The sequence below is a fragment of the Nycticebus coucang genome, chromosome 9, assembly GCF_027406575.1.
Source record: "Nycticebus coucang isolate mNycCou1 chromosome 9, mNycCou1.pri, whole genome shotgun sequence".
NCBI classification, from domain to species: Eukaryota; Metazoa; Chordata; class Mammalia; order Primates; family Lorisidae; genus Nycticebus; species Nycticebus coucang.
Window position 1 is genome coordinate 1,605,954 of NC_069788.1, and position 13,076 is coordinate 1,619,029.

The window sequence follows — 13,076 nt, forward strand, 5'->3', positions numbered from 1 at the left end:
TCACAGAGGTCCTCTAGAAAGACGTTCAAGCGCCCGAGGTGGCTTCTCAGTGGCCCCAGAATTTACATCGTCATCTCCAAATCGTACAGGACCTCCATGAAGTGAGTGGGAAAGATGTCATTACATTATGAGAAAATGAACTACGTAATTTTTTTTTTTTGTTTGTTTTTTTTTGGCCGGGGCTGGGTTTGAACCCACCACCTCCGGCATATGGACCGGCGCCCTAGCCCTTGAGCCACAGGTGCCGCCCTGAACTACGTAATTTTTGAAAAAGCTTCATGCTAGCAAAGAGTAGAATGGGAACTAGAATTTGGTTCTCTAGGCTTCTTGATGAACACTTCTGATTTTCCACCTGGAGAATCAGTGTAAAAGAGACTTGAAAATCTAAGCTCCTGCCTTTCTTTAGGTCCTTCTCTAAACTGGCATACAACTACTCCTCTGAGGTCCATGTCCACAGTGTGTAAACAACAGTAGACACACCAAGGGTGAGTGACTAAGGGAGACAACAGGGGAGGAGCTGGAGGAAACCACAGGACGGCCTTGTCAGAACCTGCACCCCGGAGACAACTCCCTGAGTTCCAAATGCTTTACCTCTGACTTTCAAAAGGCCCAGAATTATACTACACCATACTGGACTATCATAAACACAAATATGTACGTCTGATGTTTTGTGCAACTTATAAAGCCCTGAAATCTTAGAAGTAGCTTTTAGTGACTATAGAAATGCTTTAGAAAGTATGACAGCTTGGGCTCGGTGCCTGTAGCTCAGCGGCTAGGGCACCGGCCATATACACCAGGGCTGGCGGGTTCAAACCTGGCACAGGCCTGCCAAACAACTACAACTGCAACAAAAAATAGCTGGGCGTTGTAGCGGGTGCCTGTAGTCCCAGCTACTTGGGAGGCTGAGGCAAGAGAATTGTTTAAGCCCAAGAATTTAAGGTTGCTGTGAGCTATAATGCCACGGCACTCTACCAAGGGTGACATAGTGAGACACTCTGTCTCAAAAAAAAAAGTATGACAGCTTGTAAAAAACTTGCTTTGAACCTCTCCTGCTTTCAAATGTTTTCAGGGGAGACAGGACATACTCTCATTTAAATTATTTTCTTATTTCAGTTTTTGTGCTGAACTCTTTTCAATAAAATACATTTTTACTTTACTATATTTTCTGCCTCATTTCTGAGTTCAGCTTGACTAAAACTTTTTTCTATTATCTATACCAGCATTCCCAAAGCACAGACTGAGGGCCAATGTTATAGGCTATTAATAAGGGTTAATGCAAACAACCAAAAATGAGTGTCTTGCTAAACAACAGGTAAGAAATCCCTCTCCTGGAGAGTCCCAATGGACATTAGCATATTAAAGGCTTAAGAAATCTTGTACCATGCTTAATTTAGCTCACCCCATCCTCACCAAATTTATTTTATCTACCTCTCTTCATATAAGAAAATCTTGAATTATCAAATTGGGGACACTGTAATATTCTCAGTGAAATCCAAGTCAGTACAGATCACAGACCACAGTCAGAGAAGCCCAAGACACCTCTCACTGATGCTCAGGGAGCAGCAACCTGGGTCTCCTCAGAGGGTATTTCTCTGAAGGAGGGTGGGGCTCTAACTCATTTACATTTGGTAATTATTAGCTTATTTTTTCTTTGGAGATGCTTCCTGATCAATTCAAAGCTCCAACCAAAGGTGATCAGGTCTAGACTTACTATGTCGGTCTAAATATTTAAATACAGCTTGATACCTTTTATCTTTAAATGCCAATTTCTCCAGTTGGCTTCTCCAAATTATGTCATCCTCTGTTTTATTGAAGAACATCAGCTTCACTTTCCTTAAAAGAAAAAAAAAAAAGACTCAGAAATAACTAATTACATTTAAAATGGAAAGTCTACAGTGAACTAGGGTAAATGTTTAGTATCAAGTAGATAACCAGAAGTATCAAAAACTAAACTAAGAACCATGTTAGTACAACAGCGAGGACTGGGGGGTGCAGAGCAAGCAGTGGTCTCAGCTCGGAACCCCTCGCGCTGACGCGCGGCAGCCTCAGAGAAGATAGCAGGAGGCCCAGACTGCATACCTGAGGCAGGGCACCTGAGTCAAAGCGAAGTTCAGGATTGTAACCATCGGCGTGAGGCCTGTTCCCGCTGCCAACAGAAAGAGGTCTTCCAGTTCTTGGAACGTGGATATTTTAAAATTGCCCTCAGGACTGCTTATAGGAATAAAATCTCCTACACAACGAAACATAAATTAAATCAGAAAAACAGAACAGCCAGCAGGGAAACCCAGGAGGCTAACAGTAGTGGGACTTGGAAGACTGATGAGTAACAGGGTGAACGCCTCCCAGTCTTCGGAACACTGAGGCGTTTTAGGGCGATCATTATGCCCAAGGGTGTCCAGGTTACGTCATCATAATCAAGTTAATAACTAATAACGAGGTGTCACAACATCAGTTCCCACCTGAAATTTACAAACTACTGCAAATATTTATCTGAAAATTATCAGTACAGGTTTAATTGTTAAATTAATTACAAGTATCTCAAAAGCAAGTCCACTTACACCTGCCTTGCTTGGTGCAGGGCAGAGAATAGACATTTACTACTTGATTCCTAACCATAGTAATAGTATTTAGTAGGAGATGAAACAGAAATGTCTTCCAAAATCTCATTCTGAGAAATGTGATGACCCACCATCAAATTTTTGAAAAGGCCTATCAATTAAAACAAGGGCTGTTTTTGATTGTTATATTTCTATAACAAAGCAAGAGCAGAAGCAGTCAACTGCACTCGGCCACTTTCCACTCCAGAACTCACAGTTGAGAAAATCAGGGCCCACTGTCCACAGAGCCATGGGTACAATCACCACACTTGCAGGAAAATTGCTTTCAGGACTGGATTCAGAAATTTCCAATGTAATTTTAAAAATGAAAAAATAAAGGTATTCATAATTTTAAAATGATTTCAAATATTCCATCTTGTAATCTTTTTAGAAGCAGGTCCTTATTCTGTCACCCAGGCTGGAGTGCAGTGGTGGGATAACGGCTCACTGTAACCCTGAACTGGGCGCAAGTGATCTTCCCACCTCGGCCTCCCAAAGTCCTGGGATTCTGACAGGTGTGCACCCCACGCCTGGGACGACATGTGTGCACCACCATGCCTGGCCCCCTATTAATAGTTTATTTAAAAATGTTCGATGTTCCCATTTAGTCTTCGTTTTCCATTTCAGGAGAGTAAGAATCTTGTAGAAACTGATGAATAAAGTATTTGAAGGTAATAGAAACTCCTTGTTATAGTTTGAAAGGAATCATAGGATTAGAATGTCCTTGGGAAAAACCCAGAGAAGACGGGTGGTTACTAAAGAAGCCTCACAAGATGGTATTAATTCGGCACCTGATAGCCAAGTTCAGTCCTTTCAGTGTTACAGACTGACTAGAGCCAGGCAGGGTGACAATGCCACCCAAACTCAGGAGAGGCTCAGGTGCACATGCCAGGAGGGCGGGGACCCTCTGCTGGGGTCACACATGCCTGATGACCTGCACACTACGTGTCCCGTCCAGGCACCTTATTCCTGGCACCACAACACTTGAAAGGCCAAATTAGCCACGTGAAAGTTGCCTGATGACTATGGGGTTGAGATGTGGGATAACTGCCTGGGTCCCTCACTCAGGCAGTGACGAGGCTGCCGGAGCTGCCGCTGCCCTGCAGGTGCACAGCCCCCGCAGGGATGCAGTATTTGTGCCATGTCTCACTTGCCTGGATGAAGGTAAAATAATATTAAAACTTCATCTTGCTCTCTCTCTCCTCCATTCTCTTTCCTCCCCTCTTCTCCTTCATGAGAGGGACCCACTTCTGACTCTCTTTGGAAATGCCCTAAACTTTCTTTTTGTTCTTAAATAAAATTTCTCTTTGTCAATAGCGTAAGCCCAGGAGTTGGAGGTTGCTGTGAGCTGTGTGAGGCCACGGCACTCTACTGAGGGCCATAAAGTGAGACTCTGTCTCTACAACAACAACAAAATAAATAAATAAATAAAATAAAATAAAATTTCTCTTTGTTATGCTGGGAAAAAAAAACTTCATTTTATTTTTGGGCTCTCCTTCTCCACGCTCTAGGTTCTCTCTACCCTCCTATGTTCACAACATCTCCACACAGAGCTCATCATACCTATTCTGCAATCACAGGTCATCCCCCTCCCAGGGCGACAGTCACCATCACTGGATTTGCAGGTGTCCAAAACACTTGAGGTTCACATCATATATAATATTTTGGTTTAAGCAACCAAAGATGACTGAGCACACCCACTATGTAAATTCCTCAGTTTAGCTTTTAGAAAGTATCAATTTTCTTTATTTTCAAATTTTAATGATCCACTTCACTGTTACCTCCATGAACTGCTAATGCCGCCTTAGAGAGAGGAAGGACACTTTGGCCATTAGCTAAAAAGCAGTGCAAAGGATGCAGAGAAAGGAGCAGAAGCGAGAAGAGAGGCCCTTCAGCCTGACTGGCCTCACACAGCTCTTTGTTCATCCTTCAGAGCACTGGAGCCGACGGCCTGTGACCTGGTGACTGCCTCGCCCAGCGCAGCCACGGAGACAAGACAACTTCTGCCCTTAGAGTCTTGTAAAGAGGGAATGTATTTATTAATACAGCAGGGCTAAGAACTGGGGGTTCAGAGGAAGAAGGAGGGTTCAGAAAGGAAATGATATTTTGTTCAGATTTGTTTTTAACAGGGGCCCTCGTCAGGAAGGGGGCTGATGGTGTCCTGGATGAGGTGACCACAAGCACCAGCGAGTGAGGGCGATGGACTTGGGGAGCTGTGCGCAGAACAGTGCATCTGCACAGCTGCAGATGAAGCTGGAGAGACCGTTGGTCTGCGCAGACCACACAGAGGAGGTGACAGGGACCCAGCAGAGGTTTCAAAGCTGTAGAGCAACATGATTGAATCTACTCTCAGGGAAGTTTGGAGAAAGAATTGGAAAATGCAGATACACAGAGGAAAATGCCTGTTAGAGTCAAGAGTGGGGGCCAGTGAGAGGCCGAGAAGAAAAGGACGAAGCCTTCCACAAGAGGACAGCAGAGGAGACGGGAGCACAGACCAGAAAGTCACCGAGGGGAGGACTCCAAGGAACCTGGTGGCTGGACTGGGGAGAGAAAGCGGGAAGAAGAAGGGGGCCTGACTCGGGTTTCAGGTCAGTCAAGGATGAGCAGGGATGCTGCAGATGGTGAAGACAGGTGGGACGGAGCAGGGACAGGCGGGTAAGAGGGAGGAGGGGACTCTGCATCCTACTGACCTCAGGACACTAGACACGCGTGTGTCTGGAGGGCAGCTGGATCCAATCTAGGGCATGACTGCAGCTAAACGATGTCAGATACTAACCAATCTGAAGATGGTCAAGCTCAGGTGTGAAGAGGCCAGCAGGATAGATTTTGATCAGAAAGTACATGTACTGATTGTTGGGAAGAAGTGGTTCTTTGAACTCTGAGAGTAAGGAGTCAGACACAGGTGTGTATGGCTTCACTATTTCTGCACCTAGAAAAAAATCACAACAAAGAAATTAAATTCTAAAAATCTAAAAAGCCCTTAATAAGGATAAAGCATATAAATTGTATGCTATCCCTATTTAAAAATATATACCTAATATGTATATAATTCTAACTATAAACCATGTTCCACATGTGTACACACATACAATATACACTTATCTATGTAGGTGTATGCGCCCCAAACCTATATGTGATGAAATAATTTTAACAAATCAACACTTTACCCATCATGTAAATAACCAGCTACTAAGAGACTTTCCTCTGAGCCTCTGGCAGCTGTCTCCACAGAGACCCATCTGGTACAGCTCGTGCAACCATGTCTCCAATGAGCGGCAATTTTTTTGTTCCGTACACTGACGTGGCAGCTTTAGTTCCAACATGTAGGAAACACGGTGTTCACAAACCTAGATGCTGGCTGCACTAAGCTGGCTGCCTGGAAACACTAATTAATAACTTACATGGTTGTTCCCTGCAGAGATTAGGACTGACTTCCAGCTGCTCATAAACAGAGACATTTCCCCCAAAGCCTCCGTCTGGCATACCTGTAATGGTCAACTTGAGGTAAACGTGCTGCCCAACGGGCGTCTGAAGGTGACTGCTTGGTGGCAACTTCAAACAGAAAAGCTTTGTGTCGTGAGTAACGTCTTCCTTGGAAATTAACTGGCACTCTCTGTAGTGCAGACCTAGAACACGATTCATGAGTTAATAAGCAGCAGCCCCAGACCCCTGAAGAGAGCACCCAGCTGCCGCTCTCGGAGAAGCTTCACCCCCACTGAAACCCTGTGCATTTTAGGAAGCTTCACCCGCACTGAAACCCTGTGCATTTTAGGAAGCTTCACCCGCACTGAAAAGTCCCTGTGCATTTTAGGAAGCTTCACCCGCACTGAAAAGTCCCTGTGCATTTTAGGAAGCTTCACCCGCACTGAAAAGTCCCTGTGCATTTTAGGAAGCTTCACCCGCACTGAAACCCCGTGCATTTTAGGAAGCTTCACCCCCACTGAAACCCTGTGCGTTTTAGGAAGCTTCACCCGCACTGAAACCCTGTGCATTTTAGGAAGCTTCACCCGCACTGAAACCCTGTGCATTTTAGGAAGCTTCACCCGCACTGAAACCCTGTGCATTTTAGGAAGCTTCACCCGCACTGAAACCCTGTGCATTTTAGGGATTCGTCAGCGTTCCCATTTATTTGTTCACTTTGCTTCCTGACGTATCTGCTGAGACTTACAGACACTTCTGTAACCTGAAAAATGAATAAGTGTCTTCACTATTTCTACTCTCTGTTCCAAGCAACAAAACTTTTCCTTAGCATTCCTTACTATTTTCAATTACCTAAATACTTACTTTACTTATCTCCTAATTCACAATCTACTTTTTCTCATTTATTCCTGTTAGAACTTCCTAAACCAACTGGTGGAACTACACAACTCAGATGCAACCTATGGAAAAGGAATAACGCAAACACACCAACATCCACAATATTTAAACCACAGCATAAACATCGAGGTATGACCACAAAGAAAGAAACACAACCAGTAGCTTTTCAACTCCACGTCAGAATCCCATCAGAACTGGCCACGGCTCACACGGCAGGCCGGCCAACCCAGCCCTGTAGCCTCTGATTCTTCCATGACAGGGATTTCGAGGGGCACAGCCCTAACTGCAGAGGTGATGTTCAGAATACTTGGAAACAAACTATTCTCAAGCAACTCACAAATGTTTCAACATTATAACTGATAAAATAACTCAAATGTATGAAGTCATCAGAATACCATCCTACACATAGTACTAAGGAAACAACATTTGAGTTAGTGTAATACACACCTTTAAAATATTACATGACTGCATGGATTTTGTTATTGTTTTTAAAAAACTATTCAAAACTTTCACTAATTTTGATAATGTTTCCAGTTAATTTCTCATCCATTAACCACTCACGTATACCTCTGTACATGAGTAAAAATATATTCACGCCATCTTCAAACAGCAGGGGTGGTAATATCCATGGGCTCATGTCTATTTATGCACTAAGACAAAACACGATATAGCAGAATACTCAAAAACTAAGAATTTCCATGTATGATTTCTAAAATTATTACTTTTTCTTTTTCAGAGGTAGAGTCTTGCTCTGTGGCCTGACTAGAGTGCAGTGGTGTCCTCAAAGCTCACTGCACCCTCCCACCCCGGGCTCAAGTGATCCTCCTGCCTCCCAAGTAGCTGGGACCTCAGGTGTGCACAACGCTGTCCAGCTAATGTTTTTATTTTCTGTAGGGACAGTATCTCGCTATTGCCCAGGCTTGCCTTGAACTTCTGGGCTCATAAATAAGCTTCCAGCCTTGGCCTCCCAAAGTGGTAGGATTACAGGCATGGGCCACTGAGCTTGGCTAAATTAGTATTATTAAATTGACAATGATATGGATTCCTTTTTATTTTAATTATTATTCTTAAAAATACTCCTAAAGTTTATTGAGATGTTTTACTGCCCCAAGTAGACTGGTGTCAATTGAATCTTTCTCTCAAAAAATAAGAATTTTCAGTTAAACATTAGCCTTAAACTAAGAAAAGGGCAGCTCTTTCCCCAGGTCTGAATTCAAGGGGGCCTCAGAGAACAAAGACATTTGGCAACATTGTCACTAAGTTTAAAGACTTCCCTGCCACCTGTCCTCTCATGCTCCCCAACTAGTGATGCAGCCCAAATTGTATACTGAAGAGCTTCCATGACGTGAATTCTAAGTTTTCAAACTTCTCCCACTGTTAGCACAGCAAGTAACTTTACTCAGTAACAGACGTCCCTGTCTATTGTGTTTACCCAGACTTCACATGCAGGCCACCCTGACAGAAACGGGACTATGACAGTGAGAAGCCACAAACCTCACAGCCACCATCAGGACGGAACGAGGCAGGGAGAGGCCACGCACCTCACAGCCACTTGCAGCAGCTTTGTGCCAATTGGGTAGAAGCAGTATTAGGGTAGAGAACAAAGCACCATGAAGTCTTCATTAGCTGTGCCCAGTATTTCTTCACTGCTAGTAATTTTGAATGCATATTTAAGACAGCAAAGAAACACAGATGCACAGGCAAGAGCCGAGAATTGGGAGGGCAGCCCTTCCTGTGGCCATGAGGGACCCATTCACTTGGGGCAGCAGCCGCCTGCAGCCGTGTCCCACATGCAGTGTGAGCCACATGTCCTCATGGTGTGCTGACAAGCTCTCATGAGCACAGCGACCACCCCCGTGTGCAGATACACGATCCTCCCACACAGTGTCAGCTGCTGAGAAGCCCTGATTAAAGTGAGATCAAACTTTAATGGCAGTGTGTCACTGCCATTTTTCTAGGTAAAAAGCTGTTAAATACCAGCAGTGACGTATGCTTCAACTTGAAATTAAGAGACAGCTGCAAGGTGTGCACATATCCACATATCTATGTTGTATTTGCAACACAGGCTCACCTGGCACAGCCCGTTTTGCTGTGCTCTGCAGAATGTTTGTCTTTACAGGTTGAGGCCCTCTGCTTAGAGAGCCTCTCGTACTACTCCCAACACCAAGTTCATGTGCTCACCTAGTGTCAGGGTCACATTTCAGTAATTCTTTAAGTATTTCAAATTGTCTCAGTATAACTGTAGTATCTGTTGTGGAACCCGTGTTTGCTGACCTCTTACGCTGCTGCCCTGACTGAGCTGGGACTCTAGGACCACACCAGGAAAGGCAGCAACTACCATGAACACGTTCTGAGCGCCCCACCAATCGGCATGTCTCCATCTCTCTCCCACTCCCCAGGCCTGTTCCCTGAAACACAATATTAAAAGCAGGCTGATTAATAACCCTCCAACGGCCTCTAAATGTTCAAGAAAAAGGAAGAGTCCCATGTCCCTCACTTTGAATCAAAAGCTAGAAATGATCAAGCTTAGCAAGGAAGGCATTTCGAAAGATAGGCCTCTTGTGAACAGCCAAGTTGCGAGTGCAAAGGAAAAGTTCTCGAGGGAGATTAAAAGTGACATTCCAGTGAGCACACAAATAACAAGAAACAGACCCCTGCTGACATGACAGAGTTTTCGTGATCTGGATAGGAGATCAAACCAGCCACAATGTTTCCTTAATCCAAAGCATGGTCCACAGGAAGGCCCTGGCTCTCTTCAATTCTGTGAAGGCGAGAGGAGAGGAAGCTGCAAAATAAGATTCTGACGCAAGCAGAGGTTGGTTCTTGAGTTTAAGGGAAGAAGCGCCTCTGTAACACAGAAGTACACAGTGGTGGTGCTGATGCAGAAGCTGTGGCAGGTTATCCAGAAGGTCCAGCTGGGATCATGATGAAGGTGGCTGCACTAAACAACATGCTTTCAACACCCATCAACGCACCATCTATGGCAAGGAGAAGCCATTTGGGACTCGACTAGCTAATGCATGGCTTCCAAATTTCAAAGGACAGGTTGACTGTCCTGTTAGGGGCTAAAGCAGGGGCTGACTTAAAGTGCAAGCTCATTTATCACTTCCAAACATCTACGCCCCTTAAGAATTCCACCCTACCCCACCTGTACTCTATAGACGGAATTACAAAGCCCAGATGGTAGCTCATCTGCTTTCAGCATGGTTTACCGAACGTTTTAAGCTACTGTTGAGACCTACTGGTTAGAACAAAGATTCCATTCACATTGCTACTTCCAATTAACAATAAAGCTGGACACGTGAGAGCTGTGACGGAGACGCATAAGGAGGGGAACGTCTCAGGCCTGCAAGCACAACGTCCCTCTGCAGCCCAGGAATCAAAGAGCAATTCTGACTTTCAAGCCTTAGTATATAAGATGCGTTTTGTAGGCTGTAGCTGCCATAGATAGGGATCCTGCTGATAGATCTGTAAAAAGGAAACTGAAAGGATTCCCCACTCGAGACGCCACTGAGGACACCCGTGAGTCACAGGAGGCCAAACTATCAATAGTAGCTGGAGTTTGGAAGCTGTTGATTCCAACCTGCAAGACTTCAGTGTAGAAAGTAAGAGCAGATGCAGTGAAGACAGCAGCAGGACTGGAATCAGAGCGGAGCCCGATGCTGCGGATGAGCTGCCCTGTGCTCACAATGAAACTGGAATAGAGAAGGAGCTGCTTCCTACGGTGAGCAAAGGATGTGGTTTCTTGACATGGAATCTACTCCTGAGGAAGAGGCTATGAACACTGTTGAAATGAGAACAAAGGATTTAGAATATTACATAAAGTTAATTGATAAAATAGTGGCAAGGTTTGAGAGGATTGAAAGTTCTGTGGGTAAAATGCTATCAAATAGCACTGCGTGCTACTAAGAAATCTTTTGCAAAAGGAAGGGTCAACTGACATGGCAAACTCCAGTGTTGTCCTATTTTAAGAAACTGTCACAGCCGCCCTGCCCTTCAGCACCCACTGCCCTCCTCGGTCAGCACCATGGACAGCAAGGCAGGCCCTTCCACCATCCAAAAGGCTGCCCCTTGCTCTGGGCTCACTCACTAGTACTTTTTTCCTCCTACCTTCAACTTTCCCATCACTAGCATTTTTTAATTCAGGTATGTACATTATATTTTTAGACACAATATTATTGTACACTTAATAGACCACATCATAGTGTAAGCATAACTTTTATTAAAATACATATCAGGAAACCAAACATTTGTGTGACCAGCTTTATTGTGACACTCACTTTATTGAGATGGTCTGTAACCAAACCTGCAATATTTCCAAGATACACCTGTAAATGGCTATTGATATATCAAAATTCTGACATAAGTTTTTTAAAACATTGTTGTTTCTCAAGGCTAATTTACTAGGATGTTTGCTGAAAAATCTTCAAAACTAACTTACGTGATCAAAGTGTCTGTAATAAAGGTAGCAACAATTAAAATAAAATGTTAATGTTAGGTTGAGTTAGAAACAGCAACCCACATGTGTTCTGATTCCTGACCCTGACTAGACAAGGCTCTTCAGTCCTCTCTCTCTCTCTTACACACACAGCTACCTACTCATAATCTTCATCTCCGGGGAGAAAAAGTTATTTGGAAGCATCACAGTTATAAACAGTATTATTCTGGTTCCATTTGTACAATTTAAAATATTACATATTACATTTGAATTGAAGGTAAAAATGAAAAGCTTCCTTTTTCTGGTTGATGTTCTTGACTGTATTTAAGTCTTTCATATAACTGCAGCCTGGATTTGACATGAGAAGACATCGTATTTGACACGAGAAGACATCGTCAACTTAAAAGCTTATTTTCAAACTAAAATTCTTTTAGCAAAGAACTTTAGTAAGATGAAGCCAGCATGCCATACCAAAAATGTCGATAGTTTTAGTGACACATATTGAAATGCAGGAATCACAGGACGGGCTGTACTTGTTTGAGGTTACTGACAGCCAGTTAACTGTGATACTCTGAGGATGTAGGTATACAGCTTTGCTACCGAATAAAATAACTAGACTTTCTGTAGTGATTTAAGGGGGGAGGAGAAAGAAAATTATCTTTGCTAATTTAGTTAAATAAAAAATGTCTTCTAAACTCTGAGTCATTTTCCAAAAGCAAAAAACCTACTTTCAGTGAAAAATACATTCATGAATTTCACACAAGAAAATGAAAGTTTTCTTTTTTTTTTAAATAGTGTTCAGGACTTAAGAAGAAATTGACAGCAGGAATACAAGAGTTACGCAAAGTCTCAGGGAGTTACAGGGAAGAACCCTGAGTAATCGCTCCGCCCGGGACTCTCAGAGCAGGCGGCCCCGGTTTCCAGCTAGCATTTATTTCCTGGCCTGGTCTTCTTTCTGGATTGCTATGATTTTTCAATCACCACCTATGTCATATAATTATAATTTCAGGGCAAGAAATTTCACTCTAATAATATTTCTTTTCATTTTCATTGTCCCTTTCCTCTTCTTTTCCAACCTACTAAATCACGATCTTATTCCTCTATATCCTCTCTCCCATCTACCACCAAAAAAACCAGACCCCTCCCCTGGTAAAATTAACCTTTTTTGGACATTCTTACACACCAATCACATTTATCTTTCTCTACAGCCTGCAAAAAGCCCAGCCCAGTGCGTGCCCAGTAAGAGCCGGCAGATCTACCTGGAAGGCCCTGCAGCTCTCATTACCCTGCTCGAAACCCACCTCCCCAGCGAGTCACTCCAGCTCAGATGCACCTGAGTCTGTCCACCTGGGTCCCTTAACACGCTTGAGGGCATCACACACGTATGCTGGTGGCCTGCTTCTCCAACTCCAGCTCAGATGCACCTGTGTCTGTCCACCTGGGTCCCTTAACACGCTTGAGGGCATCACACACGTATGCTGGTGGCTTGCTTCTCCAACTCCAGCTTAGATGCACCTGTGTCTGTCCACCTGGGTCCCTTAACATGCTTGAGGGCATCACGCACGTATGCTGGTGGCTTGCTTCTCCAACTCCAGCTTAGATGCACCTGTGTCTGTCCACCTGGGTCCCTTAACATGCTTGAGGGCATCACATACGTATGCTGGTGGCTTGCTTCTCCAACTCCAGCTTAGATGCACCTGTGTCTGTCCACCTGGGTCCCTTAA

At 44.0% G+C, this 13,076-nt stretch overlaps 1 protein-coding gene across 5 annotated transcripts in view; it reads right to left on the minus strand.

Moving 5' to 3' along the window:
• Positions 1–13,076, minus strand: part of LOC128593754 (cytochrome b5 reductase 4) — a 67,297-nt gene that overhangs the window by 8,478 nt on the left and 45,743 nt on the right. For all 5 annotated transcript variants that reach the window (XM_053602090.1, XM_053602086.1, XM_053602088.1 and 2 more), the window contains 4 exons: positions 6,083–6,223; positions 5,374–5,526; positions 2,080–2,230; positions 1,747–1,833 (listed from right to left, as the gene is read on the minus strand). In XM_053602090.1, coding sequence (XP_053458065.1) covers positions 1,747–1,833; positions 2,080–2,230; positions 5,374–5,526; positions 6,083–6,223 — 532 coding nt within the window. The remainder of the gene's footprint in view (positions 1–1,746; positions 1,834–2,079; positions 2,231–5,373; positions 5,527–6,082; positions 6,224–13,076) is intronic.